At 54.1% G+C, this 20933-nt stretch overlaps 2 protein-coding genes across 2 annotated transcripts; one reads left to right on the top strand and one right to left on the bottom strand.

The window, feature by feature from the left end:
* Positions 1-2517: 2517 nt before the first annotated feature.
* On the top strand, positions 2518-4181 carry TIMM13 (translocase of inner mitochondrial membrane 13). The gene is made up of 3 exons (XM_051639918.1): positions 2518-2701; positions 3291-3359; positions 3431-4181. The coding sequence occupies exons 1-3, from the start codon at positions 2564-2566 to the stop codon at positions 3527-3529; spliced, it is 306 nt and encodes a 101-aa protein (XP_051495878.1). The 5' UTR covers positions 2518-2563; the 3' UTR covers positions 3530-4181.
* A 1615-nt stretch (positions 4182-5796) lies between these two features.
* Positions 5797-20933, bottom strand: TMPRSS9 (transmembrane serine protease 9). The gene is made up of 19 exons (XM_051639870.1): positions 20810-20933; positions 19789-19916; positions 19289-19356; positions 18212-18390; positions 17070-17111; positions 16643-16756; positions 15905-16076; positions 15173-15447; positions 14891-15027; positions 13448-13769; positions 12441-12612; positions 10462-10733; positions 9639-9775; positions 8739-9084; positions 8528-8644; positions 7667-7838; positions 7096-7361; positions 6452-6588; positions 5797-5958 (listed from the first exon to the last, which is right to left on the bottom strand). Exons 1-19 carry the CDS (start codon positions 20931-20933, stop codon positions 5797-5799), a joined length of 3342 nt encoding a protein of 1113 aa, XP_051495830.1.

The raw sequence follows: 20933 nt of genomic DNA, 5'->3' as shown, positions 1-20933 counted from the left end.
GGCTGAGGGAGCTGGGGTGGTTCAGCCTGGAGAAGAGGAGGCTCCGAGGTGACCTAGTGGCTTTCCAATACCTGAAGGGCCTACAAGAAAGCTGGGGCAGGACTTTTTGCACAGGCACGTAGTGAGAGGACAAGGGGCAATGGTTTAAAACTTGGAGATTTAGATTAGATACTAGGAGGAAACTTTACTATGAGGGTGGTGAGATGCTGGAACAGGTTGCCCAGGGAGGTCGTGAAAACCCCATCCCTGGCAGTGTTGAAGGATAGGTTGGATGGAGCTCTGAGCAACCTGGTCTGGTGGGAGGTGTTGGATCTAGATGATCTTTAAGGTCCCTTTCAACCCAAACCTTTCTATGATTCTATTTGCTTTTACCAACTCCCACAGCATTCTTACCTTCCTATTTAATGGAGGATGGACCATCATGGAATGTGCTCTTAAGAGTCACCTAAGGCAGAGAGAACCGTTGTCATATCCTCAAAGGAGAGAATTATTAATTCCAGAGACAATTCACCAGGGAGTTGTTCTCTATAGGGAGCTCAGATCATAATACTCATATTTCATATAGGATGGAGTTTCATATTTCATATAGGATGGAGTTGTGCAGCATTTCTCTCTGTGGTGAAGCCTGTTCAAGTCCCTTTCTGTTGTCGCAGTGTGTGTGATGGAAGCCAGTGTGACCAAGGGAAGGGGGTGCTTCTTGGTGTGAATGTAACTTAGTGAGGGCAGAGACCCAGAGAGAGGTCTTACAGGTAGCAGAGAACAATGTGTAGTTAAACATACCAGGAAGGATCCCCTCCTCAAAAGAACTCGACAGGTAGGTGTGTAGATGTCAGTATCGGTGCACTTGCTGTATAAAAGAAACCCTGTATTATGAGGGAGCTGTGCTTGATTTGTGGGAGTGCACTGAGCCCCCAGCTCTGCACAAACCTGCCATAAACAATGTTTCCTTCATGGAATCACCAAGTTGTCAGAGTTGGAAGGGACCTCTAGAGACCATCTAGTCCAATTCCTCTGCTAAAGCTGGATCTGGAGCACATCACCCAGGGCTGCATCCAGGTGGGCTTGGAATGTCTCCAAAGAAGGGGATTCCACACCCTCCCTGGGCAGCCTGTCCCAGGGCTCTGTCATCCTCACGGTAAAGAAGTTTTCCCTCGTGTTCAGATAGAACTTACCATGTGCCAGCTTGTGCCCATTTCCCCTCATTCTGACACTGGGAACTACTGAACAGAGTCTGGCTCCATCCTCTTCGTACCCACACTGAGATATGCACCCCAGGATTCCAATGATCTCCTTTGCTGGCTCATGGATCATTTACCATCCACCAGGACTCCCAGATCCTTCTCCTCAGAACTGCTTTCCAGCAGGTCCACCCCTAACCTATATTGGTGCCTGGGGTTCTTCCTCCCCAGGTGCAGGACCCTACACTTGCCCTTGTCAAACCTCATGAGGTTCCTCTCTTCCCAGCTCTCCAGCCTGTCCAGGTCACACTGGATGGCAGCACAGCCCTCTGGACTGTCACCACCCCTCCCAGTTTGGTGTCACCAGTGAACTCACTGAGGTCACACTCTGTCCCCTCATCCAGGTCATTGATGAATATGTTGAAGAAGACTGGACCAAATATTGTCCCTTGGGGACACCACTGGCTACAGGCCTCCAACTTGACCCTGCTCCATTGATCACAACCCTCTGAGTTCTGTCACACACCACCAGCTCTCCACCCACCTACCTCACTGTCCACTAATCTAGCCCTCACTGCCTCAGTTTCCTAATGAGGATGCTATGGGAGGCAGTGTCAAGCCTTGCTGAAGGTAAATGACATCTGCTGCTCTCCCCTCATCCAGCCAACCAGTTATGCCATCATAGAAGGCTGGCAGCTTGGTCAAGCACGATTTACTCTCGGCAAACCTGTGCTGAACGCTTCCCGTAACCTCTTCACCCAGAACGAGTCGCTCCATCCCCTCCCGGGGACAGAGGGGAGGTTAACTGGCCTGAACGTAGTCACTTTGTGTTTAGAACGGTAACATGTAGGGCTGTGTTTAAACCCAGTACCTGCACCTCAGGTGTGCTCGCCCTGACCCTGACCTGAGGCGCGGGGGGAGGACCCGCCCGGCCGGGACACCCGGGGCGGCCGGCGGAGCGATGCCAGCCCCGCACGGGGCGATGCCAGCCCCGCACGGAGCGATGCAGCCCGGCACGGGGCGATGCCAGCCCCGCACGGAGCGATGCAGCCCGGCACGGGGCGATGCCAGCCCCGCACGGAGCGATGCAGCCCCGCACGGGGCGATGCAGCCCCGCACGGAGCGATGCAGCCCGGCACGGGGCGATGCAGCCCCGCACGGGGCGATGCCAGCCCGGCACGGGGCGCTCGCTCGGGCCCCCTGCGGCGCAGCCGGCGCTGGCACCGAAGCCGCTCCCGACACGGGGCGGGACCCGCCGCCCCCCGAGCCCCCCGGCCCCCCCGGCCCCCCCGGCCCCGGCCCCGCCTCAGCCGCGGGCGGTGCCCGCGCGGGGCACGCCGGGAGCCGCGGTCCCAGCAGCCGCCATTTCCCGCAGCGCGGGCGCCATGGAGGGCGGGTTCGGCTCCGGGTTCGGCGCCGACTTCGGCTCCGGGGGTGGCGGCGGGGGGAAGCTGGACCCGGGGCTCATCATGGAGCAGGTGAAAGTGCAGATCGCCGTGGCCAACGCGCAGGAGCTCTTGCAGGTCAGGAGGGGACGCGGGGCCTGTCCGGGGGCGGGTCCCGTCCTGTTCTGGTCCCACTCGCTGCTGGGCAGCGGGGGCTGCTCTGCGGCCCGGGAGAGCCGAGCCGAGCCGAGCCGAGCCGAGCCCAGCCGAGCCGTGCCGAGCCGAGCCGAGCCGAGCCGTGCCGAGCCGTGCCGAGTCCAGCCGAGCCGAGCCGTGCCGAGCCGAGCCGTGCCGAGCCGAGCCCAGCCGAGCCGAGCCGTGCCGAGCCGAGCCGAGCCCAGCCGTGCCGAGCCGAGCCCAGCCGAGCCGAGCCCAGCCGTGCCGAGCCGAGCCGAGCCCAGCCGTGCCGAGCCGAGCCGAGCCCAGCCGTGCCGAGCCCAGCCGAGCCGTGCCGAGCCGAGCCCAGCCGAGCCGAGCCCAGCCGAGCCGAGCCGCTGCCCCTCCGGCGTGCGGGGAAGGGGACGCGGCAGCGGCCGGGGCTCCCGGCGCGGCGGCTGCTCTGGCCGGGGCCCGCAGCCCCTCACGGGCTCCCCCGGCCCCTCACGGGCTCCCCCGGCCCCTCACGGGCTCCCCCGGCCCCTCACGGGCTCCCGGCCTCTCTCCGCAGCGCATGACGGACAAATGCTTTCGGAAGTGCATCGGGAAGCCCGGCGGGGCGCTGGACAACTCGGAGCAGGTGAGCGCGGGCGGGAGCAGCGGGACCCGCGGCCGCCCCGGGGCTGCCGCTGAGGGGTCTCTGTCCCGCAGAAGTGCATCGCCATGTGCATGGATCGGTACATGGACTCCTGGAACACGGTTTCCCGAGCCTACAACTCTCGGCTGCAGCGGGAGAGAGCCAACATGTGAAGTGCCCCAGCTCCTGGACCAGGGAGGGACCATGTGGGGAAGGGGCGAGTGGCCAGTCCAGGTGGTTGGGGGCAAAATCCTGCTGCCTTTCCAGCCCCTGCCATGGCAGAGCAATAAACCCTCACTGAACATTTTGCATCCATTGGCTTTTATTAGCACCAGACCCAGGAGCAAGTGAATTTTCCAGCCTTGAGAGCCACCGTGAGCTGCTTGGTTTGCTTCATGCCCTTCCCACTGGTCCAGACTGCCCACTACATACAGCAGTTGATAAATCCCTACTGAGAGGCTGTGAGAGGCAAGGAAAAGGGAGGCCAAGCCAGCAACACAGTCCCCTTGCCCAGGAAGCAAGCATGGACCCAGCCATCAGGTAGTCACCCAGTCCCTTCTCATCAGTGGAAAAGCTGCCATAAGATGCTCCACATGCCACACTTGGCTCTTTTTTCCCTTGTATTTGTGTAGGGGTATGTGGGGCTCACTTTTGGGCTTGTGGGGTGTGACTCAGCTGAAGCAGAGTGTTGGGAGGCAGGGGTGCTCTTACTGGGTTTGCAGAATGGCCTTGAAAATAGCTGTACAAGCACAGCTGGGGATGAAAGGGGTTGGGAAGTACTTTTATTTATTTATTTATAGAATAAAATATATTGTGTGGCTGTGATATTCTGTAACTTCTGGTTTGACCCTGGCACAGATGTTCCATCTTGAAGCCTACCTTCTAGGCATCATTTTTGAGGGAGGACTTCTGCAACACAGGATTTGGGTCTGGTTTGGGGCTGAGCTCTCTATTGTTCTTGGCTTATACCCCTCTCTGGAAAGGTCTGTTCATGTTGTGTGGACAGCAGATGGAAGAGGAGAGTTCTGGAGATTAAAAGACCCCAAGCCCCTGTAGTGAGATTTGAATTTTGTTTGCTGGAACAGGGAAACAGACTGGAAGGTGATGTCTTCTCAGCTGTTAGGAGATTCAAAGGGATGTGGGACCTAATTTCATTTAATCTCCCAATGTGGAGCTTCTGTGAAGGGTTTAAAGTCACACAAGTCTCACATAAGATAAATTAGGAGATAGCTGGATATTTGGACTAATTGAAACTGGAGCTTCCCATCCAGAGTGGGCAGAATGACTACTTGAAAATACAGTGCTTTCTAGCCACGTTTGCTTAGGGCCTTGTTACTTTTCTTTATGGCTGTGTGAGTTTTGTGGCACTGGCTGTGCAGGGTCCCCTGTGTTCTGAGGGGAGTGTGCCACAAGTGTTCCAGCCTGATCTGAACCCATCTCCAGCTGAGCTATTCCTGGAAGCCAGGTCTCTCCCACCTTGCTGGGAAAGTGAGGGATCTCACTGCCAGCTGGGTTGGGAAGGAAGACAACTCTTGTACCCTAATGCAGAGCTTACGTGTCAAAGACTAGGAAGGGGATTGGGCTACTAGCTGCTTTGGTTGTCAGATTTATGAGATGTCTAAGCCTGCCCAAGACTTGGTACATGAGCTCTGCATCAGTTTTTGTGAACAGAGGTAGTCTGTGTGCCTTGTGGTGGCTGGTGGGACTTGACTTCCCACTGAAGGAGTTGTATCTTTGGGCCACTCTCTCAGCACTTTGAATTCTTCCCACCCACCTTAACCAGAACTGATCTGTGGGGCTGTGCTTTGACCTTTGTCAATTTAATAATTTGTTCTCTTATGCAAAGGGAGCTGGGGGGGGGGGGGGGCATGAGGAGCCTGTCCTGATTCTCTTACACATGAGATTCTGTGCAGCCTTAAATACCAATATTTTAGTCATACCTTCTCTTGTGATGAAATGGGGAACCAGGCGAACATTCAGTGGAGAGAGGAGCACACCCTTTCCAAAAGCCACTGCACAAGGTAACAGCTCCATCAAGGCAGTGAGGCCTGGGGCAAAGCTCACTTGTCTCTTGGCTTGGGGATGACAGCTCAGAGACAGAGGTCAGTTGAATTCACACGGATCTCCAGCAGATGTTTCAGGCCCTCAAACTAGAAAGGCCATGTTTTAATGCATAGGATGTTTGGCCAGGTCTTACGATGGGACAGGCCTCATTTATTTATAGAAAATACCTAGGATTGTACCTTTCTATGCAAAGCAGTTATCAAATGCCCTGGTGTCACAGCTGCAGTGGGTCACAACACTGGCATTTGCTTCATACCTGCAGGCCATCTTCACCCTTTTGCAGCATCAAAAAACTGTACAATAGCTGAGGGGTTAGTGCATTCTCTGGCAATGACTCCTCTCATTCGTTGCCTTCCCTGAGTGGTGAGATGCAGCTTCAGAGCTTGAGGTTCTGAGCAATCCAGTCCTGGACAGCTGTGACTTTGGTGTAGACACCAGGGAAGTATGGCCTGGCACAGCCATAGCCCCAGCTTGTGATTCCTGCTAGAAACCACGTCCCTGAGGGTTCTTTACATGCCAGGGGCCCACCTGCATCGCCCTGTGGAGAGAGAAGGGTCCTCCTGTATCAAGCCCAAAAGGCATCCCAGCCCCCCCAGCTGTCAGATATTCTTTCTCTCTGGGACATAGGAGCATTTGCTGTCCTGTTGCCCGCCTCCCCAGGAGCCTGCTTCTGAGATGGAGGACTACTCAGTGATGTCCTTGCATGCACAGTGTGAGGTAGGGGCTCTGGAACATGGAAGATGATGTTTGGAGGTACAACAGGGTTATGAAACAGGCTCCATCGCATCCCTGTGGTCTCTTGCTTGGCTTTACCTGCCTGCATGTTTCCCTGGCCTGCCACAGGTTGGTGGGGTGAGCAGAATGAGATGTGTGTAGGTTGGACTTGGGTAATAGTGACAGCCAGTAGAGATGGATGGACAGACAGCTGAGCTAGGGGAGGCAGGACAAGGGCCTCCTGAGAGAATGTAGCCCAGGGACTTGGCACAAGTTTGCTCTGTCCCAGCAGCAGCGTTTGCTGCACTTGCACTCACTGAACAACTGTCGACGGTGCCCTGTGGGAAGCCAGCACACACCATCCTGCTGCTGATCTGCATAGGGTAGAACTTCTTGCAGGCCTGGTCTCCAATCATGTTCACTGCTGCTTTTTGCAGATGCTTTGACATGAGACCTGAGGAGGCAAGTGTTAATTGGTGCAGAATGTGGGAGAAGCAACAGCAGCGTGTGTAGAAGTGGGGTCTGTGCAGCCTTGCTGGCCAAAGGGAGAGACCTGCACTGGGAAAGTCAATCTGGTTTCTCCCTGGCAGAGCAAGCACAGGAAGGTCTCTGGTGCATAGATTGTCAGGCAGCTTGGCTGACCAGACAGAAATGGTATGGTGGTCCTTGTGCTGCAGGAGCACAGCTGGAGCAGCTGCTGCAGGGCTGGGCAGCACTGTGGCTGGCATGTGGAAAGCTTGGGAAGGCTGCAAGAGGACAGAGGTGTAACCAAATGGAAGAGTGCATGGCAACTGGACAGGAGATTGTGGTGACACCAGACCTTGCCCAGGTTGGTGTCCCCTGCAGCATCTGGCCTGGCACAGGGAGTGCTCGGGGCAAGGGAGTGGGAATCACAGATGTTTGGGCTGACAGGGTAGGTGGCACTTAGCTTGGCCATGATGGGAGACCTCTCAGCCATTACCTCCTTCCTTCGTGGAGCCCCAGCCTGTGATGAAGCATCTGGCTCCTTCATGGAAGATGTGTGAATTGTCTGGGAGACATATAGGTTTGATGGTGCTGCTGAACTTGACAGGTGTGTTCAGCTCCAGCAGTGCCACATCATAGTCCAGGCTGTAGACGTTGTAAAAAGGATGCTTGTAGATGCGGAGTATTTTCTCCATTTTGCCATCAATGCCACTCAGGAAGGGTGTTCCTAGAAAGGCCACCCACATTTTGGGGTCACTGTAACTGCAGAAAGACAGTAAACCTGGCCGTTAGGGGCATGGCCTCACAAGGAGGGATGTTCCTCTACTTGTGGGGCTGGGATGCACTATGGCCACACCTTGTGAGGCCAGGACCCCTGTCTCCATCACACTGTGGACATACCCAGGCTTTGCTCCACTCATTCCTCTTCATGCTTACCTGTAGGGGCACATCTGTAACAGGCAGTGGGGCACAGCCTCCCAGCCATGGGGCTGGACTGCAGGGGGGGGGAAGGGCAGATGGGCTGAGGAGAGTGAGGCCAAAGCTTCACCAGCCCACCACAGACTTACATATCAAAGCAGTGAGCTGCAGAGAGCAGCCACCGGGCGGCGATGAGGACAGCTCCACACTTGTGCTCCTTGCGCCGCAGCCAGAGACTGACTTGCCAGGGCCATTCTCCTCGAGCTGCAGTGCTGCCACCCACGATCTTGCTGAAGGCCAGAGCACTGGTCAACCCACAGTCTGGGACAAAAGAAGAGGCACCGTGGTTTTTAGTAACTGGAAGTGAAAGGGATGTCTGCCCTCCTTCCACAGCCCGTGCCATGGGGCAGCCTTCTGGGGAGACACACAGGGCAGGGGAAGCCATGGATTTCATTCACCCATCTGAGGGCAAGGCTTGGCAGACATGGTGTGGTTTGGATACTTCTACTGTTATCACAGATCACACCTTCAAAGGTTGAGGTACATGAGGAGGGGACGTTTGGATGGACTGGCTCAGCTGTCACACAGCAAGAAATGTGCTGACCAAGGAGCAGTCCTGGGGATGACAAGACATGTTCTGGGCTGCCACGTTGTGCCAGAGTTGTCTTGCCACCATGTACTAGAAGACTGACTGGCCAGAAGGCCTGTCTGCTGGGAAATTAATTCTCATGTTTGTAGCACAGGAGAAGGGGCCACATTCCCTGGCAGAAAATTTGAACCCTGCTCATCCAGCTTTATCTTGTTACAGACTCTGGCAGACCAAGCACCACAAGGTTGGCAGATCAACCTGGACCACAAGGGGCTGGCCCAAGCCCTCAGGATATAATTGGAGGCCCAAGAGAGCCCATGTGAATTTGGTGGGTTGCACTGGGGAGTCTGGTCCATGGAGCATAAGGCTGGGCAGCAGCTGCAGGCTGGGCAGCAGCTGCAGGCTGCAAAGCAGTGCTCACCACAGTTGTGCTCATCAAAGCCGTTGCTGCAGTCAACAATTCCATCACACTCAGGATTTTCCTTTCCAATACAGATGTTACTGGAACATTTGAAGGTGAGGCTGGTACAAGGCACCACTGGAAGACAATAACCCATGGTCTGCTCAGTACCATCTGTTCTGGGGCTGAAGGTCTCCTACTGACATGTCAATAAATCTGCTGCAAATTTTACCTGGTGAATAGGTGGGCTTGGCAGGCTCAGTGGTTATCAGAGCTGTAGAGGTTTCTTTCATGGCTGTGGTCATCTTCATCCCCAGGGTGATTCTGTTGATTGTGCTGGGCTGGCGGGTGAGGATGGCTGCAGTGGGAGCTCTAGTGATGGCTGAACTGGAAGGGGTGCCTGTGCCAGGCCTGGGCAACTGAGAGATGGTATCTAGGATCCAGTCTTTGAGTTTGGTAATTCTAGAGTACACACCGGGTTTTGTAGCCTGGGCACAACCAATTCCCCAGCTCACGATGCCGGCCAGATAGAACACTCCTGGGGTCACCTCACAGGCCAAGGGTCCACCTGAATCTCCCTGAAGAAGAAGCAAAGCAATGGCTGCTCAGCCCAGTCTCCGCGAGACAGATCTAGATGGGGCTGCTCCTCAGCCGCGCTGGGAGGGCTCAGCTAGCCCTAGACTCTTCCAGCCCTGCAAGGCTGGCTGCTGCCACGCAGAGGGTGTGCAAGGCTTGAGTGTGCAGAGACTGAAACTAGGGTCTGTGTCTCAATCTGGCTGCACAGATACAAGTGACATTTGTCATGCAAGTTAATAGGTCCTGACAGCCCCCTTCCACAAGTGAAGGACAGCCACCACCAACTACAACTGTCTTGCTGCCACAGGAGGAGACCTACATCGTCCAGGACTCTGGTTTGGCCAGACAGAGGAGTGGGATGTTGGTTAAAGTCCTGCTCAAGTTTTATCTGCTTTCCTAAAGCTCCAAGGCAATGGACTGAGTTTCTTGAGCTAAGGGATTACAGCCTGAACAGAGCAGCTCTGAAAATATTTCCCAAGGAGGTGCTGAGGCTGTGTGAGTTAGCACAGCTTTCTGGAAGAATCCACATAGGAGCAGAGAAACCTCAGACTCTTACCTGGCATGAGTCTATCTTCCCCTCCAGGAAACCAGCACAGATCATTTGGTCAGTGAGGGAGAAGTTGTAGAGGAAGTTGCAGGTCTCCTGGTCTATGATGCCCACAGAGGCTTTCTGCAGGATCTCAGGCATGGTGACTGCATGAAAACCATGGATTAGTGAGGGAAGTGGGAGATAATGGCTTTTAGACTGACCCAAGACATACTCCAGGAAAACAGGCTCTACTCTCACACAGAAGTTGAGGCCTGTATGAGCTACTCTCTCAGCAGCCCACAAGCTCCTAGCTCACCCCAGGGTGAAGTTCCATTCCTGTGCAAAGGATACTGCACAAAGTCAGCAATTCCTGTTGTCTTGACAACTTTTGGCTCCTGGTCAACTGTTAGAGGGACAGTAGAGTTTCTTTGGTAGCACAGGTGCCACCCTCAGACCTTCTCCCTATGATAGGACCTTTGCTTTTTCTAATTGCTTGGAACATTTTTGTGACTGAGCGTGGTTGCAGAGGGTAACATACTGTCCTGCCAGAGCTACAGAGGCCACCAAGGCAGTGCCCCACTCTTGCTTAGTATGGGAGAACTAGTGATGAGCCCATCAGGTTTCTCTAGTTCCTGCCAAGCTGCTCTCTCCATGTTTGCTGCTGGCTCCTGAATAGCTGTGGGTTAAGGTAGTGCTCTGTGTGCCCTAGTTCTGTCAGTTCCTGCCTGTCCCTGTTGCTGTCCCCTCTACTGGATGCTCCCAGGTCTCTCTGAGTTGCAGTGCCACAGGCTCAGCTGCTGAGTTTGTCTTTGCTGGAGAGCAAATCAAGTGGTAATAGATCACTGCTTACCATTCCCTTCTTCAAGGTTACCCCACCCAGAAATGATGCATTTCTTGCCAACAGGAAACATCTGCTCAGCAGGTGGGAGACAGATGGGTTGGATGTATTTGTTGAAGACAAGGGGTCTTGCCAGTTCAAGTACAGCCACATCAAAGTCCAGAACAAGAGGGTTGAAGAGGGGATGCTGGATCACCCTTGTTATATTGACTTTCACTGCATTCCCATCCGTTCCATTCAGTGATGTTGTTCCCACGTAGGCTTCGATCTCTTCTGGATTTGTCCTGCAAACACATAATGGTCCATACAAATACAGGAGCTGGACTGGATGATGCTGGTGGGTCCCTTCCAACTCAGCACATTCTATGATTTCTATGTGTGCTCACCCACACAAGCCTAGCATGAATTCTGACATTTACATTGCAGACAAGTTTAAATGACCAGAGTTCAAAACCCTCTTTTACTAAAGCAGAGCCCAGCAGGCAGGAGAGAAGTCCTGCTAAGTCAGCCCCAAAAAACTTTCCAGCAGAGGCACATGTTGGATGTCTCCTGAAGGTGAACATACAGTGATGCTCTCCTCACCTCCAGAAACTTGAGATTTCAGGAGTGTTCTGGCATACAGGTGGTGCTTCTATATTCAGTAGGCCTTGTTGGATTTGGGGGTTTTAGTTGGATTTTTCTAAACCTGTGGTTTTGTTGTTTTTTAACCTCATGTGAATTTTAAACCTTCAATTTATTGACATTCATGAAGAACTGCTTCCTTCTGATTTTTTCGCACCTGCTCTTGGGGGCTTATTTCATGTCTTAGCAAACCAGTCACAAGACATTCCCTAGACACTGTGTCTGTACCTGTTGTAATCAAACAGTCCCTTCCCCCAGCTGTCTCTTTTCCCAAGTCTAGTCTGATCTATTTGGTCATGCTTGTTGTGGATGCTGTTCCACCCCCAACTCATCTTTGTGTCTTATCTCAACCTTCTCACAATGTTGTTCTACCACTGCATGCAGTGTTTGTCATGTCTCTGTGCTGTGACTTACCAGCAGCATCCTAGCAATCTTAGTAGTTTTTCTAATAATTACTGGCATTCACTTGCTCTTTAATTGCCACTGCCCACAGAACTGCTGTTCTCATGACAATATCCACAGTATTTCTCACCTTTATCTGAATGGCAAAAGCTACTGCAGATCCATCACCATCTGCAGACAGTGATGCTGCTTTTTTGTGATGTGCCTCACTTGACTTGTGTGACTCACTTGCCCACCTTGCATTTCACTTGCTGTGTTATTGCCCAGCTATTTAATGCATCAGGTTGTCTTGAAACTTTTCATAGTTAGTTCCCCTTTCTGCCTTCAGGAATTTTCATTCTTGACCAACATCCTCCTCTTGTAACTCATGGCTTTCTGTAGGTTATTTATAATTAACCTTGGGCTTGGGCTCCTGCTGTTTAATAGAACTATGCAGGATTGAACCAACCATGTTCCCTTTTCAGCTCTATTTCCTGTATTTCAGCCAATTTTGAAGGTTAAATTTTGTGAAGAAACTCTCCTGTAGCACCTGTCCTTTTCCACCCCTGTTAGATGTGCTGTTCTTGCTCCTTGCCTCATCCCAGCCTCCCCACTAACTCCCTTCTGCTATGAATCTCTGGCTCTGACAAGAATTCACATCCAATGTGTTGAGTTGGTTTTCTTCCCCAGTGACTAACGTGCCACAGCTGTGGGTCAGGCTGCCAAGCAGGCTGTGCTGCCCAGGCTGTGCCACGGGTGGGCTGTGTGGCTCCTGGAGCTGCCCAGGCTGTGCCACGGGTGGGCTGTGTGGCTCCTGGAGCTGCCCAGGCTGTGCCACGGGTGGGCTGTGTGGCTCCTGGAGCTGCCCAGGCTGTGCCACGGGTGGGCTGTGTGGCTCCTGGAGCTGCCCAGGCTGTGCCACGGGTGGGCTGTGTGGCTCCTGGAGCTGCCCAGGCTGTGCTGCAGGGCTGGCAGGGCTGGACTCTTACTCATTGAAGCAGTGAGCTGCCGACAGCAGCCAGCGGTCCCCAATTATGGTGGCTCCACAGAAATGACTTGAGTCTTCTTTCAGGCTGACTTGCCAGGGGATCTCTCCTCTGGAAGCATCTGTTCCTCCCACGATCTTACTGGGTTTAGAGAACCCAGGTCGTCCTCCACACTCTGAACAAAAGGCAAAGTATGACTTGTGAGTTCTCCTAGCAGAAGACAAGCGAGGAGAGACTTTTGCTCTCTCTAAGAGCTAAGTCTGTGCAAGGGACAGCTCAGGGCTGAAGGGTGAGGCACCTGCCCAAGGCCTGCCTGCTGATCATGGTGGTCCCTGACTGTGGCTGTGCACAGCCATACATGGACTTTCACACTAGCTGCTATTCTGCATCTTCCTTTTGGCAAGTCCTTAATCCTGTGCCTTTCTCAAAGACAGGGTAACCAGCAGTTCTGTGCCTCTCAGCCTTGCCATTCCAGATCAAAATTTAATAAGTTTAGAAAAATACCCTGCACCTGCATTTCCCTGCAGAGCTTCTGGGAGAGCTCCTTGGAGCTGACAGGCCATCCTGTAGACACTTGCCCTCCTTCCCTTCAGAGAGAAGATGCACGGCTGCTATGAAGTCAACCTTGAACTGCTGGGAGATCCTTAGGTGGCCAAAAAAAGTGAGTGGTCACCAGGTGAAACAGTGTCAGACACTGTTGTGTCTTAGTACCCTGTCCTGGGCTGGCTGGAGCAGACCAGTTACACAGACAGCAGACAAAATTACACATTCAGTTGCAAAAGCAAAGGAGCCCACAAAACTCATCTGCACAGGCACTGAGTGATTGTACCAGGCTGCTCTGGGCTAAGCTGGGGCACCCAGCTGCTGTCACTTGTGCCCTGAGCACTTAGGCAAGGCTTGTGTGGGTCACCCTACTGAAGGTGATTTCAGCTCAGTCAAAGGATGAATCTGACATTTGGATCTTTCCAGCCAGTTCTACCCAGGTGCACCCACCCTGTGGGTGCTCATACCTTGTGGTCTTGATGCAGTCACTGGCTTGCTGGCAGCTGGGGCTGGTGACATGGTGGGCACTGCTCTGGTGGTGGTGGTGGTGTTGAGCTCTTCAGAGCTGACCACGTTGCTGTTGGTACTGGAGTGCACTGGAGGGCTGGTACGGGCTATGGAGGTGGGGAAGGCAGAAATAGCATCCAAGATCCAGTCTCTGAGTTTGGTAACACGTGTGTAAACCCCGGGTCTCCTGGCTTCAGCACATCCAATCCCCCAGCTCACGATTCCCGCCAGGAAAAACTTGCCAGATGGTTCTTGGCAAACCAGAGGCCCACCAGAGTCACCCTGCAAGAGAAGCCAGATGGTGAGCTCTCCTTGGGATGCTCCAAGCTCATTCTGGCCACCCGCAGCACATTTCCTGCCAGACTCTGTCTCTCTGCCCCTGTGTGTTCCAGCTCACCTCTGCTTAGTTACTCTGCCCTAGTGATAAGTGAAGCATCTCCTGTGCTGGCCTTTGGCTGCTCCCCTGGGCACACTGTCCTGCTGTCAGGCAGTAGCCTTGTGCCCTTGATATGCCAGAAGAGCACAAGAACATCTTCCATAAAACCAAAGGTAAGCATTTCTACTGCTTTAATCACTTTTAAACTTCTGCTCTTAAAGGTTCAGCCCAGCATCCCCTGAACAGCCAGATGATGGCGTCCATCACATGATATGCAACCCAGGGAGACGATGCTGAACTTGGCAGTTTTCTTGATTTGGTCTTTGGTTCCCTGCTTAATTCTTTCGTACTGGGGGGCACATGAGTGTCACCGATGTAGGACATGGTGTCTGTGAAGCTGGCAGTGCCTTCTAGGGGCCGGATAGCTCTAGGTGAGTAATGAATAACAGGATGGGTCACATTCCTCATCCAACCTCAAATCTTCCATTCTTGGCACCTTTTCTCGTGTTTGTGCTGCATTTGGTGCAGAAATATCAAGCGCCACCACCAGAGACATGCAGCTGTGTGTGTGAAGGGCCCTGCCAAACCATAGGGACAGCTGTGGAAATCACAGTCCTCTCCCCACAAGGTGTGAAAGGCAGGATTTTTCTCCAGCTGACCACTTGCAATTCCCAGCTGGATAAAGGCTAACTAGAGAAAACACTGAGTTCACAAAAAACTGTTGTATATGTTTGAAGTTTCCATTGCCTCCCTTAGCCACCTGGATTTTGATCTGAGGACCTGCCAGGTTACAGTGGCAGTGCCAGCCCTGGTTACAGCTCAGGAAGTAGAGAAAAGCAGATAAACAGCCAGAAGAGCCCCTGCTCTAAGCACTAGAGAACACATACTCATTTTTATCTTCTGCAGTCCCTGCTCTCTACTTGGGTGCAAGGTGTCAGATTCTGCTTGTTGAAGTGCTGCTTGCTGCATACTGGGAGGCAAAAGTCTCCTGTGGGGAGGTGTGCTGGCTTTCCTGGGCAAAGCTTACCTGGCAGGAGTCAATTTTCCCCTCCAGGTAGCCAGCACACATCATCCTGTCTGTGAGAGCATGGCTGTAGAGGCTGGAGCACAGCGTCTGGTCCAGCAGCTCCACTGTTGCTTTCTGCAGGACTTCGGGTTTCACCACTAAAGAAGAAAGATGTGGCCATGAGCTCCCCAGATGGACCAGCTGCCCATGTTACAGCCTGACCAGAGCTGAGTTCCCTTCCCTGGTGCCTCTGGAACCCCTCAGCCCCCCACGTCCCCTTGCTGCCCACCACGCTTTGCTTACAGAAATCGTCCCTGAGGTAGCCCCAGCCAGAGATGAGGCACTTCTTGCTGGTGGGGAAGTGGTGCCCAGCATCTGGCAGGCACACAGGCTGGATGTACTTGGTGAAGGTCACAGGTCTCTTCAGCTCTAGCACAGCCACGTCGTAGTCGGCCGTGTCGGTGTTGTAGGAGGGGTGTGGGATGATCCGGGCGATGCCCATTTTCACCGCGGCACCGTCTGAGCCTCGCAGGGAGGTGGTCCCTGTGTAAGCTGCCCACATGGCTGGGTCCTGAAACCTGGGAGAGAGAAGGTTGGTGAGACCCACCAGCTGCTGCATCGCCCTGCAGAACAGAGCCACGGGGGTCGGGGGGTGGAGGTGTGTGTGGGGGTGGTGCTGTCTCCTGCCCAACCTGCCCATCCAGCCCATCCTGCCCAACCTGCCCATCCTGCCCTCATGCTGGGCCAGCAACCCCCCAAGGCTCCATCTGGCAGGGGAAGGAAACCAGAACAAGGGGCCAGAGCAGAGCAGTGGGAGCTTGAGCTGGAAAATACAGCAGGTTTTGGAGATGAGTTGGGACAAGCTAGCATGGTTTGCTTCAGTGCCTGGCAGCACTTCCATGTCTAACATTGCTGCTGGGCATGAAGCCTTGAGTGGACACCCAGAGCTAAAACCCTGTGACAGGTTGGCTACCTGAGACACAGTTTGTGGTTGTGCTAGTGTAAGTGCTGGTTGTGCCAGCAGCACCAGCTTACTCGGTAAAGCAGTGAGCAGCAGACACCAGCCACTTCTCCGTGAGGATTGCAGCACCACAGAAGTGCTCGTTGTTCTCCCGCAGGCTGACCTGCCATGGGAACTCCCCTCTGGATGCCTCTGAGCCTCCCACGATCCTGCTGGCAGTCTGCATGGCGGGGCGGCTGCCGCAGTCTGAAAGGGAGGAGGGAGCCAGTCAGGACCCTGCAGGATGCCCCCCCCCAGACAAGTGTTTTTACTGGCAAGTGGGAAAAGCTGCTGAAGCTCCGTCCATGCCACCAACACATGCGCAAGCAGCAGGACATCTATGTCAGGGCAGACTTCAACCTGCAGGCTTGGAAAAGAGCACTGCAAAGCACTGGGCCATGAGAGCATCCTCCCTGATCATCTTCTAAAGCAAGGAATGCTGGAGAGAAATACCTTGGCTAGTTTCACAAGCTTAGTCACTGCCTCATGATCTGATCCCAGCAGCTTCTGGGCATGTGGCACTTGTCCAGCATGCCAGCCCCCAGGAAGGTGATCCTTGTCACGACCCTTTGCAGTCAGTGGTGGGACCAAGCTGTTCCTGGGGTACAATTCCCCTCACCCTGATGCAGACATCTACTATTGGTCTGACTAATTGTGCTGTGTCCTTGGGTCTCTTTGGTGCCAAGATGCCCTGATGGTGTTACAGCAGTCAAGGTCTGCAGCAGTGGGTTGTGGCCTGTCCCCCATGTCCAGGAGACCTGTGAGAGACTCACCACAGCCCCTTTCATCAGAGGTGTCGGCGCAGTCTTTTTGCCCATCGCATTCAGGGTTTTCTTTCCGCACACACTGGGTGTTGAGGCAGGTGAACGTGTCTCCAGGGCAGCTCCCTGGGGACAGCAAGGCTTGAGTCACTTGTGTCTTCTGCAGCCCTCCCAGCAACCATCCCCAGGTTTCCCCAGATGCAACCACCATGATATCCGTGTCATTGCTCCCTGGCAGGGATGGAGCTGGGAGTGGAGCTGCAGCTCTTGTTGAGCTTGCAGGGGCAAAGGGGTGCAGGCCCTGAGCTAAAGTTATAAACAAGATGGGGCACGAGCATCTCTGGTATCTGCAGACCACCAGGGAGAGGCTACAGGTCAGGCTGCAGAGTGCAGCCAAAGGAGCTGGGGCAGGTGGCTCCTCCTGCTGCCAGGCTCTTACCTGATTTCAGTCCGGGTCTGGGAGGAGAAGCCTCACTGGGACCTGTGATGAAGTGGAAGGAATGGGGATCAGTGAGTGTTCCTGTGGGGGCTCCCATGGACCATGCTTCTCCAGGGCCAGGGTGGGCAGAGGTTTAGTTTCATCTTTTCCTCCTGCCTAGCAATCACTTTCCCTGCCCCACAGCCACCAGTGAGCTCCTGGTACAGTCCTCTTCCCAAGACCCCTTCTCAGTTTGCTCCACCAGGGGCCCAGAGCTGCCTCTATGGCCCTGCAGGCTTTTGGAGTGATCTGAGGTACAGGGAGGACTTCTCAAGAGCTGTAGCCTCCCAGGCTCCAAGGCTGAAGCTGTGCACGGCTGCTGCCTAAAGCCAAGGTTATCTGTGCACCTTCCACCTGGGCTGCACAAGGATCCCAGAGATCCAGGGACCCTGGGCCACCCTTGCAGAGGGAGCTGCAGAGGAACACACACCTTCGTGTTTCCAGACGTGGGTTTTTTTCAGGACCTGAGGTTCTGTGATCACATGCAACAGGCACTGAAGGAAAGGAGAATTTCTAGCCAGAAGGTTTCAGAGAATAATTCAAATATGAGAAGTGTCTTCCCAAACAGGAATTATTGCTACACCTCTGAACAGTGCCTAAGGGCTGCTGGGCACTGCACATACAGGCAGCCCAGCAATCAACCATCTGAGGCTGGATCTCTTGCTCCTCGGGCTGGTTACAACTGCTGCAAGAAATGCCAAAGAAGCTGCAGGTTATGCTTGAGGCTCTGCTGTTGCTGCAGGGCCCCAAAGCTGCTCTTACAGGGCAGAAAGCAGCAGGACAGCATTAGTGTTGGAGGGAGACCTGAGGACTCCTGGGTCCGTTGAGCAGCTGCCAAGATCATCTTTCAGCATTGTGAAGCTGGTAGCACCTGGAGTCAGGCAGAGCATCTCTTGCTGGTTTGCTCTGGTGCTCAACAGCACTTCAAGGTCTGACATTGCTGCTGGGCATGAAGCCTTAAGTGGACACCCAGAGCTGAAGCCCTGTGACAGGCTGGCTACCTGAGACACAGCGTGTTGTTGTGCTAGGGTGACCCTTGGTGCCAGCAGCACCAGCACAGGGCACCCTGCTCTGGCTGCCCGGCAGGTGTGTGAGGAGCATACCTGTCAGAGAAGCTGAGGATATAGTCCCATAGGCAGCCAGGGAGAGACCTTGCTCCTGCAGAGCAGCTGCCAGGCCATGCCTGAGAGCTTCCTCCTCCATGGTGGAGCTCAGGGGCTGGGAATCCTGCGGGGCGAAGCGGAGGCGGAAACGGACAATCACACTTGAGTTTCCATTCCTACTGGAAGACAGAGAATGAGTGGGTACATTGGCTCCATGGTCAGCACAAAGGACAGGCTCTTGTGCTAGCTGCCTCCAGGGAACTCCAGGGAAACAAAACTAATTCACCAAGGTTGGAAAAGACCTCTGAGATCATCAAGTCCATCTATGACCTGACACCACCACATCTCCAGACCAGGGCACTAAGTGCCACATCAGCCTTTCCTTCAACACCTCCAGGGATGGTGCCTCCACCACTTCCCCAGGCAGTCTGTTCCAATGTCTGATCACCCTTTCCATGAGGAAGAGCTTCCTGATATCCAACCTAAACCTCCCCTGGAGCAGCTTCAGGTCAGGCCCTCTGGTCCTGTCACTGGTTGCCTGGGAGAAGAGCCCAGACCCCACTTGAGCACAACCTCCCTTCAAGTGGCTGTAGAGAGTGAGAAGATCCCCCTGAGTCTCCTCCAGGATAAACAACCTCAGCTCCCTCAGCCTCTCCCTGTAAGACTTTCCCTCCAGTCCCTTCACCAGCCTTGTTGTCTCCTCTGGACCTGCTCCAGCACCTCCAGATCCTTCTTGCAGTGAGGGGCCCAGAGCTGCCCCCAGGACTGGAGCTGAGGCCTCCCCAGTGCTGAGCAGTGCTCTGGGTTGAAATGGTCGTTGGCACTTTTTTCTTTGGCCTGAAATTCAGCTTTGGTTGAACAAAGGTCTTTTCCTCTGCCTTTCTGTCTACATTTCCAAACAAAAGGTTCCAGAACACTGGTGCAATCCCAGAAGAAAATCCAGCCTTGACCAAAAAGCAGTTTCTCTGTACTAGTTTTGAACAAGACCGCAGGTGTGAGCTCATTGTATTGGTGGAGCTTGTCAGAAGCCCTGAAGCACAAGCTGCACAGTCTGTGGCCAGAGCTGCCTCCACTCACCTGTAGCCCAGGATGGTGCAACCAGTGCAGCTCCAGTCCAGCTGAGAGGCCTTGAAACTGGACAGAAACTGCAAAGGAAAGAACAATGGTCACACACTTACCAGGCAGAAGACCCCAGGGAGATGGGACTAGAAAGTGCCTGGGATTTTGCAGGGAGCTGGAGTCAGCTGAAGTATCTTCTCTTGTGTCTGCAGGAGCACCTGTGTCCACCTTCTCCCACTCTGGCTCAGGACATGAGGCACATCCCTTCTTCAGGCCTTCCTACCACTCTCTTTTGCAAGCAACAGACCTGAGCTCACATTTCCCGCTCCACAAATACCTCTTAGGGCCCCTTGAAGCTCAGCCCAGCCCCACATGTACCTTGCTGATGTTTAAGAAAACCCTGTTTTCCTCCTGCCCTTGGAATCCAGATTCTGCTGAATGAGGATGGTTGAGCTGGGTCCTGGGGAACCACCATGGTCTTTCCCAAGTCTTTTCCTGGCAAGCCCAAGTCAACTCACCAGCCTCTCAAGAGCAGGGGTCAGCACCCTGTAGTAGTCTGAGCTCTCCAGCTGCAAACTGCTGTCGAACGGGATTCCTTGCAGCTCCACCGTGTGCTCAAAGCTGGTCTCTCCAGTGGGATGGCAGGCTGCCAGAGAGGGAAGGTGTCAGAGGCAAAAAGGACACGTGGAGGTTTGGGGCTATGGCTGGACCCAGCTTTCCTCACCATCTGCTCTGGAACATGGATCTCATCAGGTCCTTTAGACCCTGACCATTAGAGCAGCCTGACTGTCCCTGACCCCCCTGGCTGCCCTGAGGGTCCCCATGGCCATGCCAGTCTACCCTGCAATGTGCAACAGGAGAATTTTGCACTGGACTAATTTGAAATTGAAAATGTAGATTTTTGTTAAGCCTGAAGCAAAAGTTGATGAACAGCTGAGTAAGTACAGCCTGGCAGAGTAATCCCAGATTGGCCATGTCCTTGCAGAAACAGCTGGGGAAGGTGTGTTGGGTTCCAGAGTCAGCTTAGAGAGCTGTGCTGTACAGCAGAGTTGTGCTGGTGGGATCTGTCAGTCTTGTCAGGCTGGGGTCCTCACCAGGGTGCTGGCTGAGGTGGCATCTGGCCATGTGGCACCAGAGACTGCAGGAGGGAGGTGGGAGAGGTGAGGAGATAGTGGTCATGCCCAGGAGTGGGACAGTAAAGCAGGCAGTGGTCAGTGGCTGCAAGAGATTGTGAAAGGAGATGGCTGGGCCAGCAAGGTCCAGTGACAGGAACTTGGGGAGTCACAGGGAGAGGTTGGAGGAGAGGAACAGAGCACACATCTCATGTGACACTGAAGACAGAGTGCTTCAAAGTCAGACATTCAGAGCATGAGTTGACTACAGCCCTTCCACTTTGTTTGCTTTAGTGGGGAGGGTTGACAGCACTTTATCCTCAGCAAAAGGCTTTGGGGGATTTTTGCTATGAGGACTATGGGCTCTGCAGACCAGTTCTATTTTGGAGCACATAAACTGAAAGAACATACCCAGCTGCACACTCACCCAGCAGGATCCCCAGGTAGAGGGCTGCCACACTGCCCACCACGGCAGCAGCAATGGTTACCTTCCAGCAGCTGACCCTCAGGCCCCTTCTCTGGGGCCCTAGCACTGGCTTTATCTGGTCCAT

Source organism: Apus apus, chromosome 24 (genome assembly GCF_020740795.1).
Source record: "Apus apus isolate bApuApu2 chromosome 24, bApuApu2.pri.cur, whole genome shotgun sequence".
NCBI classification, from domain to species: domain Eukaryota; kingdom Metazoa; phylum Chordata; class Aves; order Apodiformes; family Apodidae; genus Apus; species Apus apus.
This window is presented reverse-complemented; position numbering and strand designations above follow the sequence as displayed.

Excerpts from the sequence above, each read along its gene's own strand:
- TIMM13 (XM_051639918.1), top strand. The coding sequence starts at position 2,564 with ATGGAGGGCGGGTTCGGCTCCGGGTTCGGCGCCGACTTCGGCTCCGGG. Across the intron at positions 2,702-3,290 it reads ACGCGCAGGAGCTCTTGCAG|CGCATGACGGACAAATGCTT; the intron begins GTCAGGAGGGGA and ends CTCTCTCCGCAG. Across the intron at positions 3,360-3,430 it reads CGCTGGACAACTCGGAGCAG|AAGTGCATCGCCATGTGCAT; the intron begins GTGAGCGCGGGC and ends TCTGTCCCGCAG.
- TMPRSS9 (XM_051639870.1), bottom strand. The coding sequence starts at position 20,933 with ATGGACCAGATAAAGCCAGTGCTAGGGCCCCAGAGAAGGGGCCTGAGG. Across the intron at positions 19,357-19,788 it reads CCCCTGCTCTTGAGAGGCTG|TTTCTGTCCAGTTTCAAGGC; the intron begins GTGAGTTGACTT and ends TTTCCTTTGCAG. Across the intron at positions 7,362-7,666 it reads GCAGCTCACTGCTTTGATAT|TTACAGTGACCCCAAAATGT; the intron begins GTAAGTCTGTGG and ends GTCTTTCTGCAG.